This window comes from Vigna umbellata, chromosome 7 (genome assembly GCF_029865625.1).
Source record: "Vigna umbellata cultivar VRB3 chromosome 7, Vumbellata_1.0, whole genome shotgun sequence".
Taxonomy (NCBI): Eukaryota; Viridiplantae; Streptophyta; class Magnoliopsida; order Fabales; family Fabaceae; genus Vigna; species Vigna umbellata.
Window position 1 is genome coordinate 29,204,275 of NC_142171.1, and position 20,245 is coordinate 29,224,519.

The following is a 20,245-nucleotide window of genomic DNA, read 5'->3' on the forward strand; positions in this document are numbered from 1 at the left end:
TGCACCGAGAATTTGAAATTCTACATATAAAAGAAGATGAAACTTACCTTAGAAAATTTCCAAAAGTATGAAGGCATGCGGAGAAAGTATATATGCGGCATTTTCAATACGAATGTCTATCTGGGAGAACAATTTAAACTATGTAGAGGTGAAAGATAAGGTAGTCCAGAAGGATGAACTCTTGCTAATGACTTATTTTGAGTTGAAGCAAGGATCGACAGCGAGATGGTTTCTTGACTCTGAGTAGAGTAACCATATAGCAAAGAATGGCTCTCAGAATTAGATGAGAACTTTAGAGATGGAGTAAAACTTGGCAATGACACACGGATAGCTGTAAGGAGAAAAGTAGTGTTCGATTGAATGTTAATGGAGTTATACATGTAATCTCACATGTGTATTACGTTCCAAAATTGAAAAACAATTTACTAAGTATAGGATAACTCAAAGAAAAAGGCTTGTCCATAAAGAACACATTGATTCTATGTCACAACAAATATTCTATGACATAATTATCAAAGAATTTAGTGTTTCACGGAAGGAGCAAATATATAAACATTAATTTTTATTTTTTAAGAGACTTAGCTAATGAAGTAACTATCATGTTAAGTTACCATCACTCACAAGTTCAAGTTGATGATATAATGACCAAACCACTCAACTTCGAGCAATTTTCAAAATTGAGAAGGATGTTAAGCATGTTAGAAGCTTAAGAGATAAACAAATACTAATGCATTTAATTTCTTTTTTGTTAGTAATTAAACGGTAGTTTCAATTTTTAATTTTCTGTTTAAATATTATAGTCAGTTATTGATCTATTATTTAGGGATATAGTGGTATATGTTTAGAAAATTGCCCACTATGTGGAGAGTCTGTTTTTCTTATTATAGAGTCGTTTTTCTTTGTTGTTGTAATGCTATAAAGTCTATCATCTGTTTATTTGAATTAATAAAGAGTGTTTTTCACAAAAAAAACCAAAGAATACTTTAAGTGTTTACATACAGAACAACTTTGTTTGACACTCTTAAAATAAACATCCATTTGACACTTTTTCTTAATAATATAATAATACATATTACACTTTTAAATTAAAAAATAATATAAATATAATTAAACTATTATTAGTTTAGAATGTTGGGTATACAATGAAACACGTCAAAGGAAGACCTCACCACTACCACCACATTATCATTTAATGATTAATTAATATGATCCCCCACAAAGAACCCCAGAACATTAATTTCTAGATCTAAAACGAAAAAAGAGAATACTTCACTGAGTCTTCAAGCAAAATGAATTCAACAAGTTCAAAACTTCATAGAGTCCCCCACACCATTCCATAATTTTAAAACCTTTTTGCACGAAAAATTTCACGGTGAAATAACCACGAAATTCAAGAAACAAAAAACGCGTTTTGAGGCACTTCATAAGCGGCTAACATAATAGGTAAACTGCAACCTTGCAGGGTGTTATCAACTGCAGTTTGAATTCTTATCATATTTTTTTAAATGTCCGACACCTCTTATACCACGACAGCTAACACCAACAATTCTGACGATGCAGGATTTGTAATTGCCGGTGTCATAGGTAGGATTTAAACTGCCATTTTCTGCTTTATATTGGTTTATTTGGAAGACCTTTTTCTTATGACTGAACGCTCTAATGATCTTAATGCAGTTGCCATTATTGTGAAGATTGGTATTTGCTTTTGCGTATTTAAAGCATGCCAAAAAAGATATCAGGTTAATGGTGGTTTTAAACAGACAGGAACACCAGCTAAACAATTTATGACACTCACTATGGATAAATTTCTGAATGATATGGAAAGGGAGAAGCCAATCAGGTTCACTGATCAGCAGCTAAGGATTGCAACTGATAATTACTCTTATCACTTGGGGTCAGGAGGTTTTGGGTCTGTTTATAAAGGAAGTTTTAGTAATGGAACCATTATAGCTGTGAAAGTTCTACGTGGTAGTTCTGACAAAATAATTGATGCACAGTTTATGGCAGAAGTGGGTACCATTGGTAAAGTTCATCATTTCAATCTAGTTCGTCTATATGGGTTTTGCTTTGAAAGACACTTGAGAGCACTGGTTTACGAGTACATGGTGAATGGCCCGCTTGAGAAGTACCTATTTCATGAAAGCACCTTCTTATCATTCGAAAAGCTCCATGAGATCGCAATTGGTACAGCAAGAGGCATTGCATACTTGCATGAAGAGTGTCAACAGAGAATAATCCACTATGATATCAAACCAGGAAATATTCTCTTGGATAGGAACTTTTGTCCTAAAGTTGCTGATTTTGGTTTGGCCAAGCTTTGCAACAGGGACCATACTCATATAACCATGACTGGGGGTAGGGGCACTCCTGGTTATGCTGCACCTGAACTTTGGTTGCCTTTTCCTGTAACTCACAAGTGTGATGTTTACAGCTTTGGCATGCTGTTATTTGAAATCATTGGCAGAAGGAAAAACCATAACATTAACCTTCCAGAAAGTCAGGTTTGGTTTCCAATGTGGGCTTGGGAAAAATTTGCTGCTGAAAAAGTGGGGGAGTTGATAACTTCTTGTGGGATAGACGACAAAGATAGGGAGATTGCAGAAAGAATTGTTAAAGTAGCTTTGTCATGTGTGCAGTATAAGCCAGAAGTAAGACCTATAATGAGTGTTGTGGTGAAAATGTTGGAAGGTTCTGTCGAAGTTCCAAACCCTCCAAACCCATTTCAGTACCTGATTGGTTGGGTTCCACCCACTCATGATACTGACACAAATATCAGTTCTGACTCATCATTGGTAACCAAATCTGTCCCTGTACTTGCCACACATGCTATCACCACCGACGAGATTGAATTAGCGTCTGTATAAATTTTTTTTTTAATCCATCTGGACGTTCAATATGTGGCGTTTATTTTTGTTCATTTCACATTTATGAGTTCATCAAATGTATCTACCAAGTGAATTGTATCTTTATATTTCAAATAAGCAATCGAATAATTATTTTAGTTTTACAATTAGTATTAATATGTTGAATCCACGAGAAAAGATGAACATATGACAAATGTCGGACGGGGTTTCAGAATCTACGAGGGTAAAAAAACTTACTGGAGTAGTGACCATTGGATTCGCGGTGGTTGTGGGTCAGTGGCCGCTTGTAACATGGAGGATGTGTGTAGGGATGGCAAGGTGACAATGAGATTTGTTGTTATGAGAGTGGGTGAATATGTCTCAAAAAAGTTAGATGTCTAAGAAGAAGTGCATGAAGAATAACATTACGATGTTCAACTTTCAGATTTCTAATCAATGTGCAACTTAGTCACCAAGTGTGATCGATTAATGGATTTTTTTTATATGATGCTCAACTTTCATAATTTTATACAAACATAAAACTTAAACTCATACTTGTATTTTCAATAATCTCTCATCAAATGAAAAGAAATACAATAAAGAACATCAAATTGAATGAAAATGTGATTCTATGAAAGAAGAAGATACCAAAAAGAAGACAAAATTCGGCGTCAAAAGAAAGAAAATCAAATTTAAATATTTGAATTTCAAATAAACAGTTTTGGAAATATATTTCATATAAAGATAAAAATATATTTAGATATTATTTATATTTAAGAAATAAAAGATTGCGATATTGTAAATATTTAATATTCTTTTACATTTTACTCTATATATAGACTACATAATTAAAATAAAATAAGTTAAATTATGGTTTTGTCTCCATTTTGTAGGAAAGTCTCAAACTAGTCTTTTTATTTTTAAGCATCTCAATTTGATCTTTATTTTGGAAAAGTTAATGCAAAAACTCTTTCTGTTAAACTTAGTTAAACGAGGTTTAGACATAATATGGTGGAAACGATGTCATTTTGTTTTTTAAAGGCTTAAATGCTTACTTCTTTCCCATGTTATATTAAGAGGTGAATTTCTATTTAGTATCCGATTTTAAAAATAAAGACATGAGTCTCTATGTTATGAAAAATATATGAATAAGGTCACATCAGCATGGACTTAACGTCGTTGCTGTTAACTTAACGGACAAGACGTTATTTATCAACTTTTTATAACATAGGACCTAATGTCTTTATTTTTAAAACCGGATACTAAACAGAAATTCACCTCTTAACATGAGAACGAAGTAAACATTTAAACCTTTTTTAAAATGCAATCCAGTAGACGTGTCAATAGTGTCTTATTGCCCCTTTTTGGTTAAAGCCCTAAATCAATGATATTGGGTCTTCTTCCACATTCAACTTGGAGTAAGTGAGGTATATATCTCGGGGCCAATCCTCTCCGTCTTGCATATATAATGGTTGCGGATGTAAAATCCTAGTGTCTCTTTTTGTATTTGTATGTGGTGGTGGTGGTTTATCGAGAAGTTTGAGTATAACACCCATTTTGTTACTATGGAGAGAAATTAATGTTAAGAATTGCGAAAACCCCTGAAAATAGGAGAAATAAATTTTGGAGTGTTTTAAGAGTCTCAAACTAACTTGTTCTGTAAACATAACATCTGGTTATTTAATTAAATTTCAAGTAATTTATAAATTTGGATATATATATTTTTAATTAAGTTATTATTAAAAGTTTTGGTTTTTGTTGAATATTTAAAAAAAATTAGTTTCATTTAAATAACTTGATACTAATAATTATTTTTTTTATAAAAAGAAATAATAAAATTGTCCAAACCCATATGAAAAGTATAAATAATGAAGTTAAAAAAGAAAGAATTTGATCACCTTTTGTAGTTCCCTTTTAACTAACCACTTCTTAATCAAACAGATTGAGAGAAGAAATGAGTTGATCGAAGAAAAAAATCACAAATAATAATCACATGATTATGTTCTAAGAAAAACTATAATAACATATTACTTAAAAAAAATATTTTAAATACCAAATTTAATAAACATTTTCGATAATAACTCAGTTAAAAATACATAAATTTTAAAATAATTAATATATATATATATATATATATATATATATTATATTTTTGGACTAAACAAAAGTTGTTCTTAACCAATTACATGTCAATTTACTAAATTATCATATAATTTCTATTTATTATGATTAAGATAATTTATCACACTTATTTTAGTTTCTAAAAGATTAAAGACTTAAAAAGAAAACTCGAGTACTACCATTACAGCATCAGTTCTTACAAAAGCCAATTTTCCTAGGAAACTCTGAAACATCAGCAGACCGATCTTCTGCCATAAATTCACTGGTTGTAATGCTAGCATCTTGTGTCACACAACAGAACCAGTGCCACATTTTTCAGCCTTAAATTCCACTTGGCAAGAATCAGAACCATCATTTGCTCTGCTTGATTATTCTTCACACATATTCACTTTACCTAAACAGCTACAATCAGAAAAAACAATTGCCACATTGTTAACAGTTTGTGCTGATACACCTTTTCTGAGTCATTGAATAAATTCTAAGAAGAGGCTAACTCACTTCTGCCATAATGTTCATCAATTTTCATGTTAAACATATTAAACATATTAAAGAGTACGGATCAATAAGACCCTTTAAGCTTCTTCCTTATAGAACGGCTCAACTTACTCTTAATTGGACTATATTCTTGTATTATAACTAAATATAGGCAGTTTGTTGACTGACATTGTTTACCCAAACACGCAGTTTTTCCCAATTTCATTTCACCAATAGATACTGAAGCTTCGAGAAATCTATCAAAAGTTACTTTCAGCTACGTTGATAACAAAAATGGGCAATCCATCAGTTGAGATTTTTGTATCTAGTTTTGTGTCTTCATTTCTGATCTTTACACTCTCGTATCCACTACTACATTCAGAACAAAAATTAATTGTGTAGTTTGAATTTATTCTTCAACACCATTCTTAAGCTTATTTAACTTTTTAAATTAAGTTATAATCTTGGCTCCACCCCTCTATTCTTAGGATTTTGTGGTGACGTTCTAAAGGTGATATATATAAAGAGTCCCTTGAATACTACTAATTACTCATAAAAGACATTCAGTAAGTATTCAATCTACACTAAAAACTAGTACAACACATTATTCAACAGTTTTAAGTCTCATCTTTCTGATTTAAATAAATTAGTAAATGTAACTTTCTTTTATCACTACCATTTAGATCACTCTATAATAATTTCTGGCTGGCTAAGGCTAGCCATATTTTTAAAACTATCATTGCAGCATGTCTTATTGCAGCACTTTGGAATCCCTTCTGTCTCAGACAAGTCTTGAATATCCTCTGATTTGTCCTTAAGGCAATAAGACTCCAAGGAAGCAATGCTGGCATCTTCTCTGGCATCAGAGCCAGTGACACATTGTTCAGTCTTAGATTGCTCTTGGCAACAACCAGAACCATTATTTGTTCTGCATGCAGAGTCGTCAAATGTTTTTACCTTTCTTAGACAACAACCATTGCAAGGTTTCACTATATGCACCTCAATAGAGACAGAGTTTCCACTTTGGTTTCTCTTGCTCAACTTCAAAAGTCCAGAAGATTCGTTCTTGCTTGTAGTTTCTACATGATAAGTGTCGTCTTTACAACAATCTTTACCACATTTTTCACCGGTAAGAAGCCCTTGATTCTTAATGTTATTACTTTCATTGTCCAGTAGAGTCATGGTCAGATCTTCCGAGAAGGTGCCATATTTAGAACTTGCAGATTTTCTTTCATGTTTTGGTTTCTCTTGTAAAATTAACATGCTATTGAGAATCACAAGTAAACAGGTCCCAACGTCAGTCAAGACAGCAAGCCAAACAATAGGGTATCCTGCAATTGCCAATGCAAGTATAGCACTCTTGAAGCCAACTGAAATAATGACATTCTCAATGAGCTTTCTAGTGGTTTTCCTTGCAAGCCGAATGGCTTCAGGTATCTTTTGGATGTCGTTCGACATAAGAATTGCATTGCCTGTCTCATTTGCAAGAGCTGAACCAGATATTCCCATTGAGATACCAATGTCAGCTGTGGCCAATGCAGGAGCATCATTTATGCCATCTCCAATCATGGCTGTTAGCCCATCTTTCTTCAAATTCTCAATGATCACTGCCTTTTCTGCAGGTAGAAGCTCTGCGTGTACAATGTCTAGAGCATGGTTCAACTGCAGAGAATAAGCTAATTTTTCTAAGTTTTAATATGGATCACAAGAAGCAGCATTAATGACCGAAACTGAAGCCTCTTCAGTCAGGAAAAGAAAATTGACATTGTTGAGAACAAAGTTTTATCAAATAAACATATTTTTCATTTTGTCATAACATTGTTGGTTAAATAGAGTACACATTACTATGAGCATACCTGACTTTGAACATACAAAGCTGCTTGAGTGCTATCTCCTGTTAGCATGACAGATCTCACGCCTAACAACTTTAGCTCTTCTATTGCCTCCAAAGCACCTGATCTGCAAGTATCGACTAAGCTGAAGACTCCAACCAGAGTCGGCCCACAGTATCGTTTCGGGGTAGAAATTTCATGGCTTTGAAATTGCAACTGACAATCAACTAAAAAGACACAGAATAGCTCAGTGCATAAACTATCACAAGGGATAAATGTGAACAATGAAGCACACATAGTAATGAAATAATTTTAAATTGTTACCTTAATAGTACTTAAAATATATTCTGAGCTTTTTAGTCTCTATTGAAGAGATAAACTAATGAATAAAGGCTATGAACTAAAGGCTAATGGCTATTTTTCAAGTGCCAGATTTTGAAGAACTGTAAGAAAATCTTGGAAATATATGGAAAATTGTTCAAGTGATTGTATTTGGTAAAAGGTGACCAAATAGCAAAGAAACGACGTTAGTAAAATGGAAAGCTTCACACACTCATTCAAATATTCAAGTCAAGTAAAAAGACTACAAGAACTGTTTTTGAAATTAAGGACATGGTTTTATAATCACCTCTTTCGGAGTCAGCCCTAGCACCGATTCTTCTGTTGCCAATATAGATATTCTTCCCATCAATTGTACCAAAAACTCCTTCACCAGCAAAATTTTCAAAATTCTCAACATTTTCAGGGATTGGCTTGACAGAATTAGACATTCCATATTCCACTAGTGCAGCTGCCATAGGATGACTTGATTTACTCTCGATACTTGAAACCCTGAAATGTTTTCAATAAACAAAATCAAATTAGTCATAAAACAACTATGAACACTCCAAACAGAGTGTATAGACATTCCTTCCTTTGATTGATAAGTTACCAGTACAGTAAAGTTTCAATGCTAATGTCATCTATAACAGAAAAATCTGCCACTGTGAATTCTCCCCTTGTTATTGTGCCAGTTTTATCAAAAGCCACTGTCTTAATTCCAGACAGTGTTTCAATATAATCTCCACCTTTCAGTAGTAACCCACTTGTTGCAGCTTTTGTGAGAGCACAAAAGATTGCAACGGGAGTGGAGAGGATGAGAGCACAAGGACATGCACTTAACAAAACCACAATTGCAAGATGAAACCAAGGTTTTATATCAGGAACCTCTAATGCAGCTGGAACCACAGCAATGCTAGCTGAAATCAAAACAACAGCTGCAAGATGATATAAAAATATACAAATATCAGTATTTGCTCTGATAATGTAGGTCTAAATCATATTGATTAATCAATATCTTAAACGCAGAAATCGAAAAGTAACGCTGGTGCAATTTATTTTTTTACTTTCACAAAGGAAAAAAGTTGCTGAAGTGTGTACTTAATACTTACCAGGAATATAGTACTTGGCGAAATTATCAATGAATCTTTGTGTTCGAGATTTTCTGCTAGAGGCCTCTTCAACAAGTTTTGACATTCTAGCCACCACTGTGTCTTTTGCCAGCACTGTAGTTTTCACACTTATATATCCTGGGATGATATACAACCAGAATTAGTTAAGCATTGTTTTGGTAAAAGAAAGTTGAAAGATAAAGAATAGCTGGATACTTAACCATTCACATTAATGGTTCCAGCCAACACTACTGAATCAAACTCTTTTATCACAGGTAATGATTCTCCTGTTAACATCTTTTCATCAACTTCACACTTTCCTTCCACCACTATTCCATCAAGAGGAATAGCATCACCCGACTTGACTGCAAGTATGGTGTTGATCTTAACATCATTCACGTCAACACGTTCCCCAGTTTCAGCAATAACAGCTTTTTGAGGAGCCATGCTAGTCAAAGAAGACATCGCAACCTTTGCCTAAAGTACAGGTTTAAAATGTCAAACGTTAACATAAAGTTGGTCTTACAGTGTCTGTTCTTCAATCAGTACTTGCATACTGCTAGCACTAGGCACTAAACTGTGTTATGAGTGAAAAAATAATAATTAGTTTTAAATAAGTAGTTCTGAAAGCTTATAATATTAATTTATTCATAATATTAATCTAGTTACCAGAGATATCTGCAGCACAGCTGAAAACAAATATAGAAACAAGGAAAAACCATAATGATTTTACAACAGAGGAACATTTCAGAAGCAAATGTAATTGGAATTTGAAAAATGATACTGAAGACTGTGATGAAGTTCATGTACCTTGTTTCTCTACCACTTTATAGATATCAGCTTAAACTTATGAAACTCGTCATAACATATTGAGTAGCAATGTTTTCTTCTAGTACTAAGTGTGTGTTGAAAAACTTAACAGTGATTAATGTTGAGAGGGAAGAAAACAAAAATTCTTCACTATTTCATAATAAGAGTATAGAGAAACAAGAATCCAGCTGTAGTCACCTTCGGTTAAGAGCAAAGCAAGATGATAAACTTGGAATTTACTTATCCCTCTAACAAATCCTTACAATGCTTTAAGAAATAACTCCTATGTAACCTGGTACTGCACGTTTCTTGAGGAACCCTCAACCATGACTAGTCATTGGCAAAGTTGTGAAAACATTAAAAAATCAAATCTACATTTATCCCTCAAAGAAGGAAGCTAGAGTATACAGATAACCACATTAAAGGCACACAATTTGGCATTAATCAAGAAAATGCAGCAAACATTTAAGGAGAAAGGGGGAAATGATGTCCCAAACCTTGTGAGTTGCTCTTGTCTCAAGCCATTGAGCAATGGAGAATAAGAAGATGATGATACCAGCCTCCCAAAAATCTTGTAAAGCAGCAGTACTACACACTGCAAGATATAAAAACGAAACTTAAGAAACAGGACATTTTTTCCGTATAAACTAACAAGTGCTGTTATTTTCTTTGGAAAGTAAACTGCAGTAGTAAAGCCTACCATTTTTGAGTGAGGAATCAATAAATTACAATTCAAACCAAAGTACCTGCCAATAGAACCAGAATGTTGATATTAAGAGTAAGAGCCTTAATAGATGCAATGGCCCTTAGTAGAACCTTAGGGAAGCCAATGACAACAGAAACAAGTGCCAACCATTCCAAAGGGTGATATATATATTTCAAGAAAGAAAGTGCCAGAAACAAGCCACACACCATTGTAGTTAAATCTGGCCATTTCTTTTCATTATCAGTCTCTCCCTGCAGTCTCAAACTAGCTTCAAGCCTTGCAGCATTCAGTGCATCAGCTGACACAATCAAACAACAAAGATAAATAAATTCTTGGGTTTTTTTGAGGAAAATAAAGTAATGACTTTCTATAAGATTTTTCTCCTCATTTCAGATATTTAGGAACAGAAAATAGACTAAAGCAAAAACGTGTTTCTGTGAATTTCTGGAACTACGATCAAGTTCGCATTAAGTAAAATTATACTTATTGACATATTGCTAATTAAGCAAAAAATTTAACTATGATGAGCTTGCACTACCATTCTAGACCCTCAACAAGGGATTGACATGATGAGTTCTACGTGACAACAAAACAATCCGTTAAGTTGACACAATTCAGACCCCAAGAAAAGCTAAGCAAAAACATGAACAAGAAGTAACAATTTTAAAAAGTAAAATTGCATCATGAACTGAGAAAAGCATATAGTAACACTCCCCATATATCCAAGCAATAAAGGAAGCTATGAGCTATATCACAAAGATTAAAGAACCAGTCAACTTCTCTCGTGATCATAACATATATTTAAATTGATGATCAACCCCTTTGTTAGAACCAAAGGAAAGTGAAGAGAAAAGGGTACAGAAATCACCTATTTGTGAGTCAGAAATGAAGAGACATCATGGACAACAGTGACTGTTCGTGTAGGGACTATCACAGTGACATGTTTGACGCCATGAAGAGGCTTCACAATTCTTTCAACCAGTGCTGCTTCTGTAGCACAGCACATTCCCAACACTTCGAAGCTGCTTCTCTTAATATTTTCTGCCATTTTCTTCTCCACTATGAGCTTCAAAATGAAGAACAGAAAACACAGGGCATAAAACTTTCGAACTTGTGTGCATATGTTATTTCCCTAACAATTACTAAACATAATTTCCCCATCTAGGTCTGTTTATGGTTTGTGCACTACAACGTAAGAAAATAATGGTTGACTTTGCGGGTTACAAAAATATTGGATGACATTTGTACTTGATAAATTATTATACGTCTTTCACAGAACAATAAAACAATTCTACCTGTCATATTCTCATACAGAATATCTAATATAAATATGAATAATATTCACCTTTTTAAATCGGGTACAAGAATAATATATGAGATCTATTTGTTTTGTCTTTATTTCTCTATTGGACTTTGTTTTAAACCATTAAGATACGTAATTTATCCGGTTCTTGGTTTTGAAATTAATGCAATTATATGTACTTAATTCTTTATTATAACATCATATTCTTTTACTTTTTTATTTTCATTTTAGTAAAATAATCATTTGAAAAATATTTGGTTAGGTAAAAGCATACTTGTTTTCTAGTAAGAATAGAAATAAAATACAACTCTTACATTAAGAACACAAAAAATATAGTCAAACACATATTCATTTTAGGTTTATATTGAGACTAATTAAAATATAGTCATTGTGGTATGTGTATTTACATTTTTAAAATTAAAAAAAAACAAATAATCTAAGTTATTATTGAATATTGGAATTAAAAATTTCTAAAATTAAATAAATTCTTTAAAATATATTTTAAATCGTCTTCACTATTTGTTTAATAAGAGATATTGAAAAATAAAAGTTAAATATAACTATTACAAGAAAGTTAAGTGAAAAAAAAGTTAAACTTAAGAATAATGTTTAAAATATATATTTATATATACACTAAATAAGAGAGTTAATGAAAATTGACTCCGAATATTTGTATTTATTGCGAGAATATAATATTAGTATACAGCAACAATTTAAAAAGACTGTATTTTGTTGAACTTAATCAAGAGGAATTCAAATTGAATGAGGTGTATTGTTTAGGTAGTGATAGGATTTCTTATCTATGGCACGGTTAAAAGTTTGAGAATAGGTAGAGCGTGTTGCGCAAATTTTATCCGATACAACTCGCTCGGAAGCTCTAACTATTTTGAGAGAAACTTCAGAGGGATTGGTTGTTAGATGGTTCGATTAGTCTTTTATTCTTATAATCAAGTCAGATGAACGATTTACACGTCAGTATCATTGCGGGCCTCCACCAGAGTTTCCTCAGGCTTTGCCCTGCTCTGCAATTGATTTATACATCAATTGTTTGATGAAATGTTACCTTCCATTGAACTCAAATTATACTTCTATTAGTTGGGAATCTAAGTGAGTCTAAGTCCCACATTGGATAGAAATGAGAAAGTATAGCACTATATAAAGATGAAAGACCCATTAACATGTTTTCCTAATGTTTTGGATAAAGAATGGTGTCAATCCTTTATACATCTTACCATAAATACTTTGATATCCATTTAAATATAGTAGTATTTGAAATTAAAAATAAAAGAAATATAATTTAAATATTAATATTTTGAGTTATTGAATGGAAATATCACTGTCCTTAAATCACTCACTCTAAAAAAAACGAATTATCAATCGTTTTATCATCATTACCTACCTTCAAACAAACTAAGTTCAATACAATTATTTTAAGGAAAATGACACTTGAACAACCATTTTTGACAACATTTAGACACGCGCACACGTGTCTAAATTTGAGTGGTCCATTTTCATTTAATTTTTCCAACTGGACCACTCAAATTTAGACACGTGTGCGCGTGTCTAAATGTTGTCAAAAATGGTTGTTCAAGTATCATTTTCTTTATTTTAAACAAAACTTGGAAGCATACGTTTGTCATGTTTTTTTGTTTAAGATTCTCTTACTTCCTAAACAAATTAGAGACCTGTTTGTGGGCAAGTTAAACAACCACATTATTTATACAATATTTTATTAAACAATCCACTTTCAACCCATATTTCCTGTCCAAAAATGTCTGCTGCTTCATCCACTACCATTACTTTAATTTATTTCCATTATTTACTTCTATATATATATTATAAGAATTTTTCCTTTCAAAAGTCTTAATAAATTTACAGCTATTTCTTAAATAATTTTAAGATAAAGTATTTTCATGAAAAACGGAAATAAAAGAATTCTTATAGTCTGATATTAGTGTGATATATATAACTGTAAAGTGGAAGATATTATAATAATAATTTTTTCAGGAAAAAAAACGGATTAAATAGTTTAAGAAAATTATTGAAGCTCTTAATTAGTGTTTTTCTTTGTGGTGATTAGTTACTTATATAAATAGAGCAGCCAGTATAATTTTGAACAGAATGTTTGTTCCTAACCTTCATAATATATACCTTGGATGCATATCTGGACTGGACCAGATTTTGGATAATATTTATTATGTTATTATAATATTTTATAATGTTATAAATTTATTGTTGTGTGTCTTTGCTGGGATGTGATGATGTTGTGCTAGACCACGCTACCTAACCTTTTTATGAGTCTCCAGCTGTGAACCGAAGTAAACATTACTCAAATTTAATTAAAATATTTCTGTTTGTTTTTAGTTATGTATATTTTTAAAAATTATTATTTATATTTGAAAAAAAGAGATATTTTGACACATATATTATACATTCACTTCACACTATCTTTCTTATTTTTTACTTTCTTTTTTTAAATAATACAAAAATTTACTCTTTTATAACGATTTTACTGTGTCAATGAATTTAGGTGTCATCCTAATATCAGCATTTAAGAGGTAAAAACTTAAGATAGTAAATAATCCGAAATTCATTTGTCTTATATTTTATTTATTATTAAAAATATATATTTTATGGTAACTATTTTAAAAAAAATGGAAAGAAATAAGTGTTCTACTTATTTAATGTGAATTTTAAAAGTTTTACAAAATATTTAGAAAGAAGTTTCACCAAATTTTAGTAGTAATTTACATCCACAATCTCTTTCATATTGTTTTTTGTCTTTTTAAGCTGGGAGAAAATTATATGTATTCATGAAATTATGAAGTGAGAAACAGTGTTTTATCTCTGATATTTCTTTATAATGTACTTAAAACCTCCCAAAGGATCAACCAACATCAAAATAATATGTAAGGTAAAAAGGGTTATCAATTTAATAAGAAGTTTGAGTTTTAAGTCTAAATCTTTACTATAAGTTGTTCTTATATTTTGTTAGTACGAGTCTTCAACAATTATATATATAAATAAATTGGAAATCACAATATTGACTTTATAAAAGATGACTCCATTGTAAACTTGTTTCATACTTTAGAATAAACATAAATAGGTTAGGAATTGCTGGTGGCTGGGCCATTCAGCATATGCACTTTTCAATGTATTCAACTTAAAGACTTGTTGGATAATACTGGAACATTTCTTTAATATTGTTATCTTTTGGTTAAATGCTTCGTTGTTATTTCTGTATGGTATAGCTTGCAGTAGTGATCATTCTTTTGAGGAGTGAATCATAACTGCAGAAAATGACCATGCAATGTCATGTTCTGCATCTGAAATCGATGATGTATTTATTATTACATTTACAAGGAAAAAAGGGTAGGGTCAAAATTGAAGCAAGTAGTTGAGTTGGATTATGATGAACATTTGACATCCTCATAAATACAGAAAAGAAAATAAAGGACTGATTAAAAGGGAATAGAAGATGCAGAAGAGGCTTTTTTCTGCAGCCTCATATTTATGTAACAGTATGCATATATCTACAAGTAGATGAAAGTTGGAGCAAACAGTTTTACTCTAAGTACTTGCAACTGAGTCAGGTGGAGACATTGAAAAGGAAGTGTCATGTGCATATTCCAGATCATCAAAACCCCATAGCTCCACCTCTTGCTCCTTCTCCTCTGCCATTTCCCACTTCTCTTTATCTATTTCCCACTTCTCCATTACCTCCACCACCTATCACCACACACACACACACACACAAAATCATCACATGTTTCGTCTAAAGGACAATATTTTTCAGAAACATTCCTTGCTGCCCAGAAGATAATCTCCCTTAAAATTTTGCAATGAACCATCTTTTCATCCATCAACAATCTTAGTAAACATGTACAATTCTTAACTAAAAATTATGAATGATTTTAATAAACATGCACTTTTTACCACACTGTCATGATTTAAGATCAATCATCACAACACACTTGAAAGACTGGACTCATGATGAAATCGATCACGATATCTTTTAGGATAAATACTGATATATGTATCTGAGTTTGACCTTTGTAGAGGAATTGTAGAAGGAGATTATTTAGTTAGAATTGACGAGTATAAGTCTCATTGAATAAAAATAAGAAAGTAGAGTATTATATAATAGTGTTAATCTTTTTGGATAAAGAATAACAGTGTTAATTTCTTATGTAATTGGACTCAAATCTCATTGATGAAGAGGGTACTCAGAATGCTTTCCCTAAAGAAGAAGTATTAATCCCATATCCACGAATAATAAGATATAATTTTATAAGGTTGAATTAGACTTAAAATTCTCTCTTCTACATGTATTTTACTGCAAGATTATTTTCTGAAAATTAATCCAAGAATAAGCTTCTATACAGGAGTTATTTATTCAATGTTTTAATTGCAGCATGAGACTTAGATAAATTTCGTTGTACTGATTAAAGAAAGGCATGGGAGGAGGGGGGGACCAGTCACAGACACAGACTGTTCTACCTATAAAGCATTACATAACACATAATAGTTATATAGTTTATTTATAAACATTAAATAGTGTATACAATGCTGTGGTGGTTACACCAGTGGCAGTTATTATCCTAGTCTGATGAACAAAACAAGTTATTGATTAGTTTCAACAGAGAAAAAAAGAAATAAAAATAATGGTGATTACCTGTTAGACAACAAAATAAGAGTGACTAATAAAAGAAATCAATATTAAAATGTTATCAGCCACAGACACCAGTAATTGCCACATTAGTAACGTTGAATTTGAGAGTCAGGGCTAAATCTTTCCTTTGACTTGAACACTGTGAGCCAAAAGGACAAAGGTAATCCAACTCTAACCAAATAAATAAAAAAGTTTAAAAAGAACACACCGATATTGTAAATGAGATTATTTTATTCTTAAAAACTAATTAAATATGTTTCTAGTCTTTTATAAATAAGACAATATTCAGTTTTAGTCTCTTTTTCATGTAGCATTTATAAATCAAGACTGATAATGGAAATAATGTGTTTATTTTTTAGTTGAAACAAGCATTCAACTGGAATCCTCCAGTATTTTTTCTAGTTACATTGAACTTTATAGAAAGTTGTAAAACCTGAATGCAAACATCCTCTGATAAATTTCCATTGACGAGAAACAAAAGAGAATATAGTTTTAGGATTAAAATGAAGCTTTACATAAGATTTGAGGAAAGTGAAAGTGATAGGAAAGTTGAGCAACAAATGTGTTTGAGGTACCTCACTCATGGTAGGTCTGCAAGTTGCAGATGCCCGAATGCACAGGGAGGCAGCAAAGGCTACTCTATTAAACTGTGTCACATCATAAGCCCCTCCAAGCCTTGGATCTACCACTTTTTCTATCTCCCCTTTGTTTAGTATTGGTTTAGCCTACGTATCAAGTCAAAGTAGCAAAAATGTTTAAACAATGTAATGTAACACTAAACATGCTCACCATTAGTCTAGCCTAAATCTAGACCAACCAAACCAAATGTGGGGTTTTGCATGAAACACGACAATTAGAATTAAGTGCTTAAATAACAAGAGTTTCAACGTCAGAGATCAATAGGGATAATACCCAGCTGTGCACGCTTTGGTGAGATCCATCCACTGGTTTCCTTCCAGAGAGGATTTCAAGCAAGAACACACCAAAGGCAAATACATCTGTCTTCTCATCCACAACTCCGTGCATGTAGTACTCTGGTGCCAAATGCCTACAAAATATAGTAACAAATTCCCATTTACATGGATATAATACTACATTTATATGATGGAAAATTGGCAATCATTTAAGGAAGTAGAAAACAAAGGGTACCCAAATGTCCCTTCTATTGGGGCTATTGAGTGGTGAGTCCACTGAGATGGAAGCCACCTTGCTAGTCCAAAATCAGATATCTGCCAAAATTCAATTAAAAAAAGAGAGTAAAGCTACCAAATTATCTGTTGTTGAGACACAGATTGAACTGATGAACACAAGTAGAGTACAAATTGAAGAACCTTTGGTTCAAAATCTGCTGTTAACAAAACGTTTGAGGCCTTGATGTCCCTATGAATTATCCTCCTCTTGCAGCCTTTGTGCAAGTAGTGAAGACCACGTGCGGTCCCAAGAGCTATCTTGTACCTTGTCCTCCAATCTAAAGGAGGCAAGTTCTCATCTACATGGAACATCCACACACTAATTATTAACATCTTTTCTTTTTTCTTTTCTGCAAAACAGCATCATATGACGAATTTTGCAGCCCAAAACAGATACAGAAAAAAGAAATGCTTTTTTCATTTTCTGTTTCTTTCGTTTTTGTTGGATTTTATTAATGTACCATGAATAACAGAAGCAACAGAACCGACGGTGGATAGCTCAAAAACGAGGTAAAGTCCATTGTCAATGCAACACCCCAGAAGAGGCAACACGTTGGCATGGCGCGCGTGACCAATTGTGCCAATCTCTATCAGAAACTCCTTCTCCTTTCTCTCATCAGTTGAAGTTCTGGTGAGCCTCTTCACCGCAACTTCCTCACCACCACGCAACGTTCCCTTATAAACCTCTGCATACCCTCCTCTCCCAACCAAATTCCCTGCAAAACAAGAGAAAAAAAAAAGTCAAAACAAAGAAGCTTAGTATATCAAGCACAAACGGTAGACTGATATCATGGCTTTGAACAAAGGTCTTCATTTGAGCCAACTTCAAGGCTTTTAGAGTTTCTAAGATTGCAACATGTCTACTTTTTTCATATTATTTTTCTTACAATGAACATAGTCCTCACAATATCGCAAGGCCATAACCAAGGACTAACTGTGCCCGACATCAAGGCTTTTGAAGTTTTGCATGATATCAGTGATGAAAATGTAACCGTAGCTTAACTGCAACTGCAAGTTGAAACCTTTCAAAGTACCTGAGCTAAAACCATTGGTGGCATCGAACAACTCTTCAAAGGAGAAGCATTTCCAAGAGGGTCTTAGAGGGTGCTCTTCACACGAAGGAGCCACCAACCCAACATTGTTTTCTTCCCCAAACCCGCGTTTTCCAAACGAGAAAAGCCTCTTCAAGCTGTTGCTCCGTATATACTTCATTGCGATAGGCACCAAACAGGGGACTCTGTTTTTCACGAAGAGCAGAAACAGAGAACACAAGTTGTTGTTCTTGTGACGTGAATGAAAGAGAACAACGCAGTTTCGTGAGAGTGAAGAGAGAATGAATGAAAAAGGGCTTGGAAGAGAGAATAAGTGCAGTGCATGTGTATTTTGGAGTTCGTTAGCTACTACTAAATGCGCTGTCTCGTATAAACAGGGAATGATAGAGCCTCCTTTTTCTTTTTCATGACGTATACAGCAACAGAAGCCAACAGATCTGACACGTTAGAACATGACAAAAAATGTTGCTACACCCAACAAAAAGCAACTGCTGCTAAGTATTCTTTAAGAAAAACAAAAATCATAAAAATATGTTCTTATTTTAATATTTTAGACAATCTTTGTCAAGATTCCTATTTAATCGTATCAATAAATTTGATTTTGAGATCTTAAAATTGTGTTATGAAATTTCTATCTGATTTTTATTAAATAAAAATACCCAAAAGTAATATTAAAAAAAACATTTATAACTCATTATTTATTTAAGCATAAAGTTTTAAATATCTTACTTTTTACTATATGAAATACCTATCATGTTAATTAGCTTTATTATAACAAAAACATATTTTCATGTAACCTAGCCGTGTTAAAATTTTGGATATTTCTAAACAAAATATTCATGTTATATCCGTTTAACTGGATCATGGCCCTTTTTTCATTCTTATAAGATTCCATTAGGGAATAATGATGAGCCTACTTTCAGGTTTGCTTCTATTTAAGGAGAAAGTTTCATTTATTGCTTAATTATTAAAAGTTTATCTGACATTGAGAACTCAAATTGTTGTTTTCTAATTTATGATTACGCACTTATATATGGCTAAGCATGATGATTTAAGAATATAAATAAATTTCTCCAACTTAAGACTATTTGAATTAGGTAAAATTTCTGATTGTAGAACCATGTTGCGACAAATATAGTAACAAAGTTGTGATCTGTATGCTAATCTGATCAGTCCCCACTAAAAAGTGAGAGATTCTTATTCCATTAATTAGTTCATCAATTAGTGACGTAATTTGTTCACCTTTAATACCAAGTTTATTTGCTTTTTCTTTTTCTTTTTCTCTCTTTTTTTTTTTTGCGTATTAACTTCAAATTTCAAAATGTGAATTCATATTCATGGGTTTTTGGAATGAAAATGGAACTATAATTTGGAGGGAAACTTCATTATGTATCAAAATTAATGTGTAAGTGAAATTCTTTTACTCGATCTTTAAAATGGTAACTTTAAGTATGTCAATGAGAACTTAAAATTTTAATTCAAAAGAAGATGTAAGCATTGATAATTTTTTTTATACAGACGTCTACAATTACATATATTCTTATCATGAAATTAACTTCAATTTTTATAAAACAGTGAAGGCAATGTGTTTTATTTAAGTACTTTCTTTTATGAATGGTTAGGTCTTATAGTTCATCCAACATTCAAAGAGACAATCAATTATTTTCTTCTAGATGTACTATTTCACGTTTCTTTTTCAGTAGATTTTTCTTTTAATTAAGATATATTTCACAAATTTTTCATAAAAAAAATGTAAGAAGTAGATATAAAAGAGAAAGAAAATGCATAAATTAATTTGTTAAAGCTTTCTCA

At 32.2% G+C, this 20,245-nt stretch overlaps 2 protein-coding genes and 1 pseudogene across 4 annotated transcripts; 1 reads left to right on the forward strand and 2 right to left on the reverse strand.

Annotated features, from left to right (window-relative positions):
- The first annotated feature begins 1,255 nt into the window (after positions 1–1,255).
- Positions 1,256–3,296, forward strand: LOC148195696 (rust resistance kinase Lr10-like). Of its 2 annotated transcripts, XM_088094202.1 has the most exons (3): positions 1,259–1,443; positions 1,561–1,584; positions 1,675–3,295. In XM_088094202.1, the coding sequence occupies exon 3, from the start codon at positions 1,785–1,787 to the stop codon at positions 2,862–2,864; it is 1,080 nt and encodes a 359-aa protein (XP_087950328.1). In that variant the 5' UTR covers positions 1,259–1,443; positions 1,561–1,584; positions 1,675–1,784; the 3' UTR covers positions 2,865–3,295. The 2 variants fall into 2 exon arrangements, with proteins under 2 accessions (XP_087950327.1, XP_087950328.1); XM_088094201.1 differs by having other exon boundaries at positions 1,256–1,584; positions 1,675–3,296.
- Positions 3,297–6,067: 2,771 nt separating this feature from the next.
- Positions 6,068–11,390, reverse strand: LOC124823749 (putative inactive cadmium/zinc-transporting ATPase HMA3; annotated as a pseudogene).
- Positions 11,391–14,799: 3,409 nt separating this feature from the next.
- LOC124847556 (putative receptor-like serine/threonine-protein kinase At5g57670) lies at positions 14,800–18,750 on the reverse strand. Of its 2 annotated transcripts, none has more exons than XM_088095004.1 (7): positions 18,416–18,750; positions 17,843–18,097; positions 17,523–17,680; positions 17,341–17,420; positions 17,104–17,239; positions 16,767–16,916; positions 14,800–15,248 (listed from the first exon to the last, which is right to left on the reverse strand). In XM_088095004.1, the coding sequence occupies exons 1-7, from the start codon at positions 18,591–18,593 to the stop codon at positions 15,090–15,092; spliced, it is 1,116 nt and encodes a 371-aa protein (XP_087951130.1). In that variant the 5' UTR covers positions 18,594–18,750; the 3' UTR covers positions 14,800–15,089. The 2 variants fall into 2 exon arrangements, with proteins under 2 accessions (XP_087951130.1, XP_087951131.1); XM_088095005.1 differs by lacking the exon at positions 14,800–15,248 and adding an exon at positions 15,996–16,330.
- Between the last annotated feature and the right edge of the window lie 1,495 nt (positions 18,751–20,245).

What these genes read in the sequence shown, in the direction of transcription:
- LOC148195696 (XM_088094201.1), top strand. Translation starts at nt 1,506, where the DNA reads ATGTCCGACACCTCTTATACCACGACAGCTAACACCAACAATTCTGAC. An exon ending in TGTAATTGCCGGTGTCATAG is followed by an intron (nt 1,585 to 1,674) that starts GTAGGATTTAAA and finishes ATCTTAATGCAG; the next exon opens with TTGCCATTATTGTGAAGATT.
- LOC124847556 (XM_088095004.1), bottom strand. Translation starts at nt 18,593, where the DNA reads ATGAAGTATATACGGAGCAACAGCTTGAAGAGGCTTTTCTCGTTTGGA. An exon ending in TGTTGCTTCTGTTATTCATG is followed by an intron (nt 17,681 to 17,842) that starts GTACATTAATAA and finishes TGTTCCATGTAG; the next exon opens with ATGAGAACTTGCCTCCTTTA. An exon ending in CAGCAGATTTTGAACCAAAG is followed by an intron (nt 17,421 to 17,522) that starts GTTCTTCAATTT and finishes GAATTTTGGCAG; the next exon opens with ATATCTGATTTTGGACTAGC.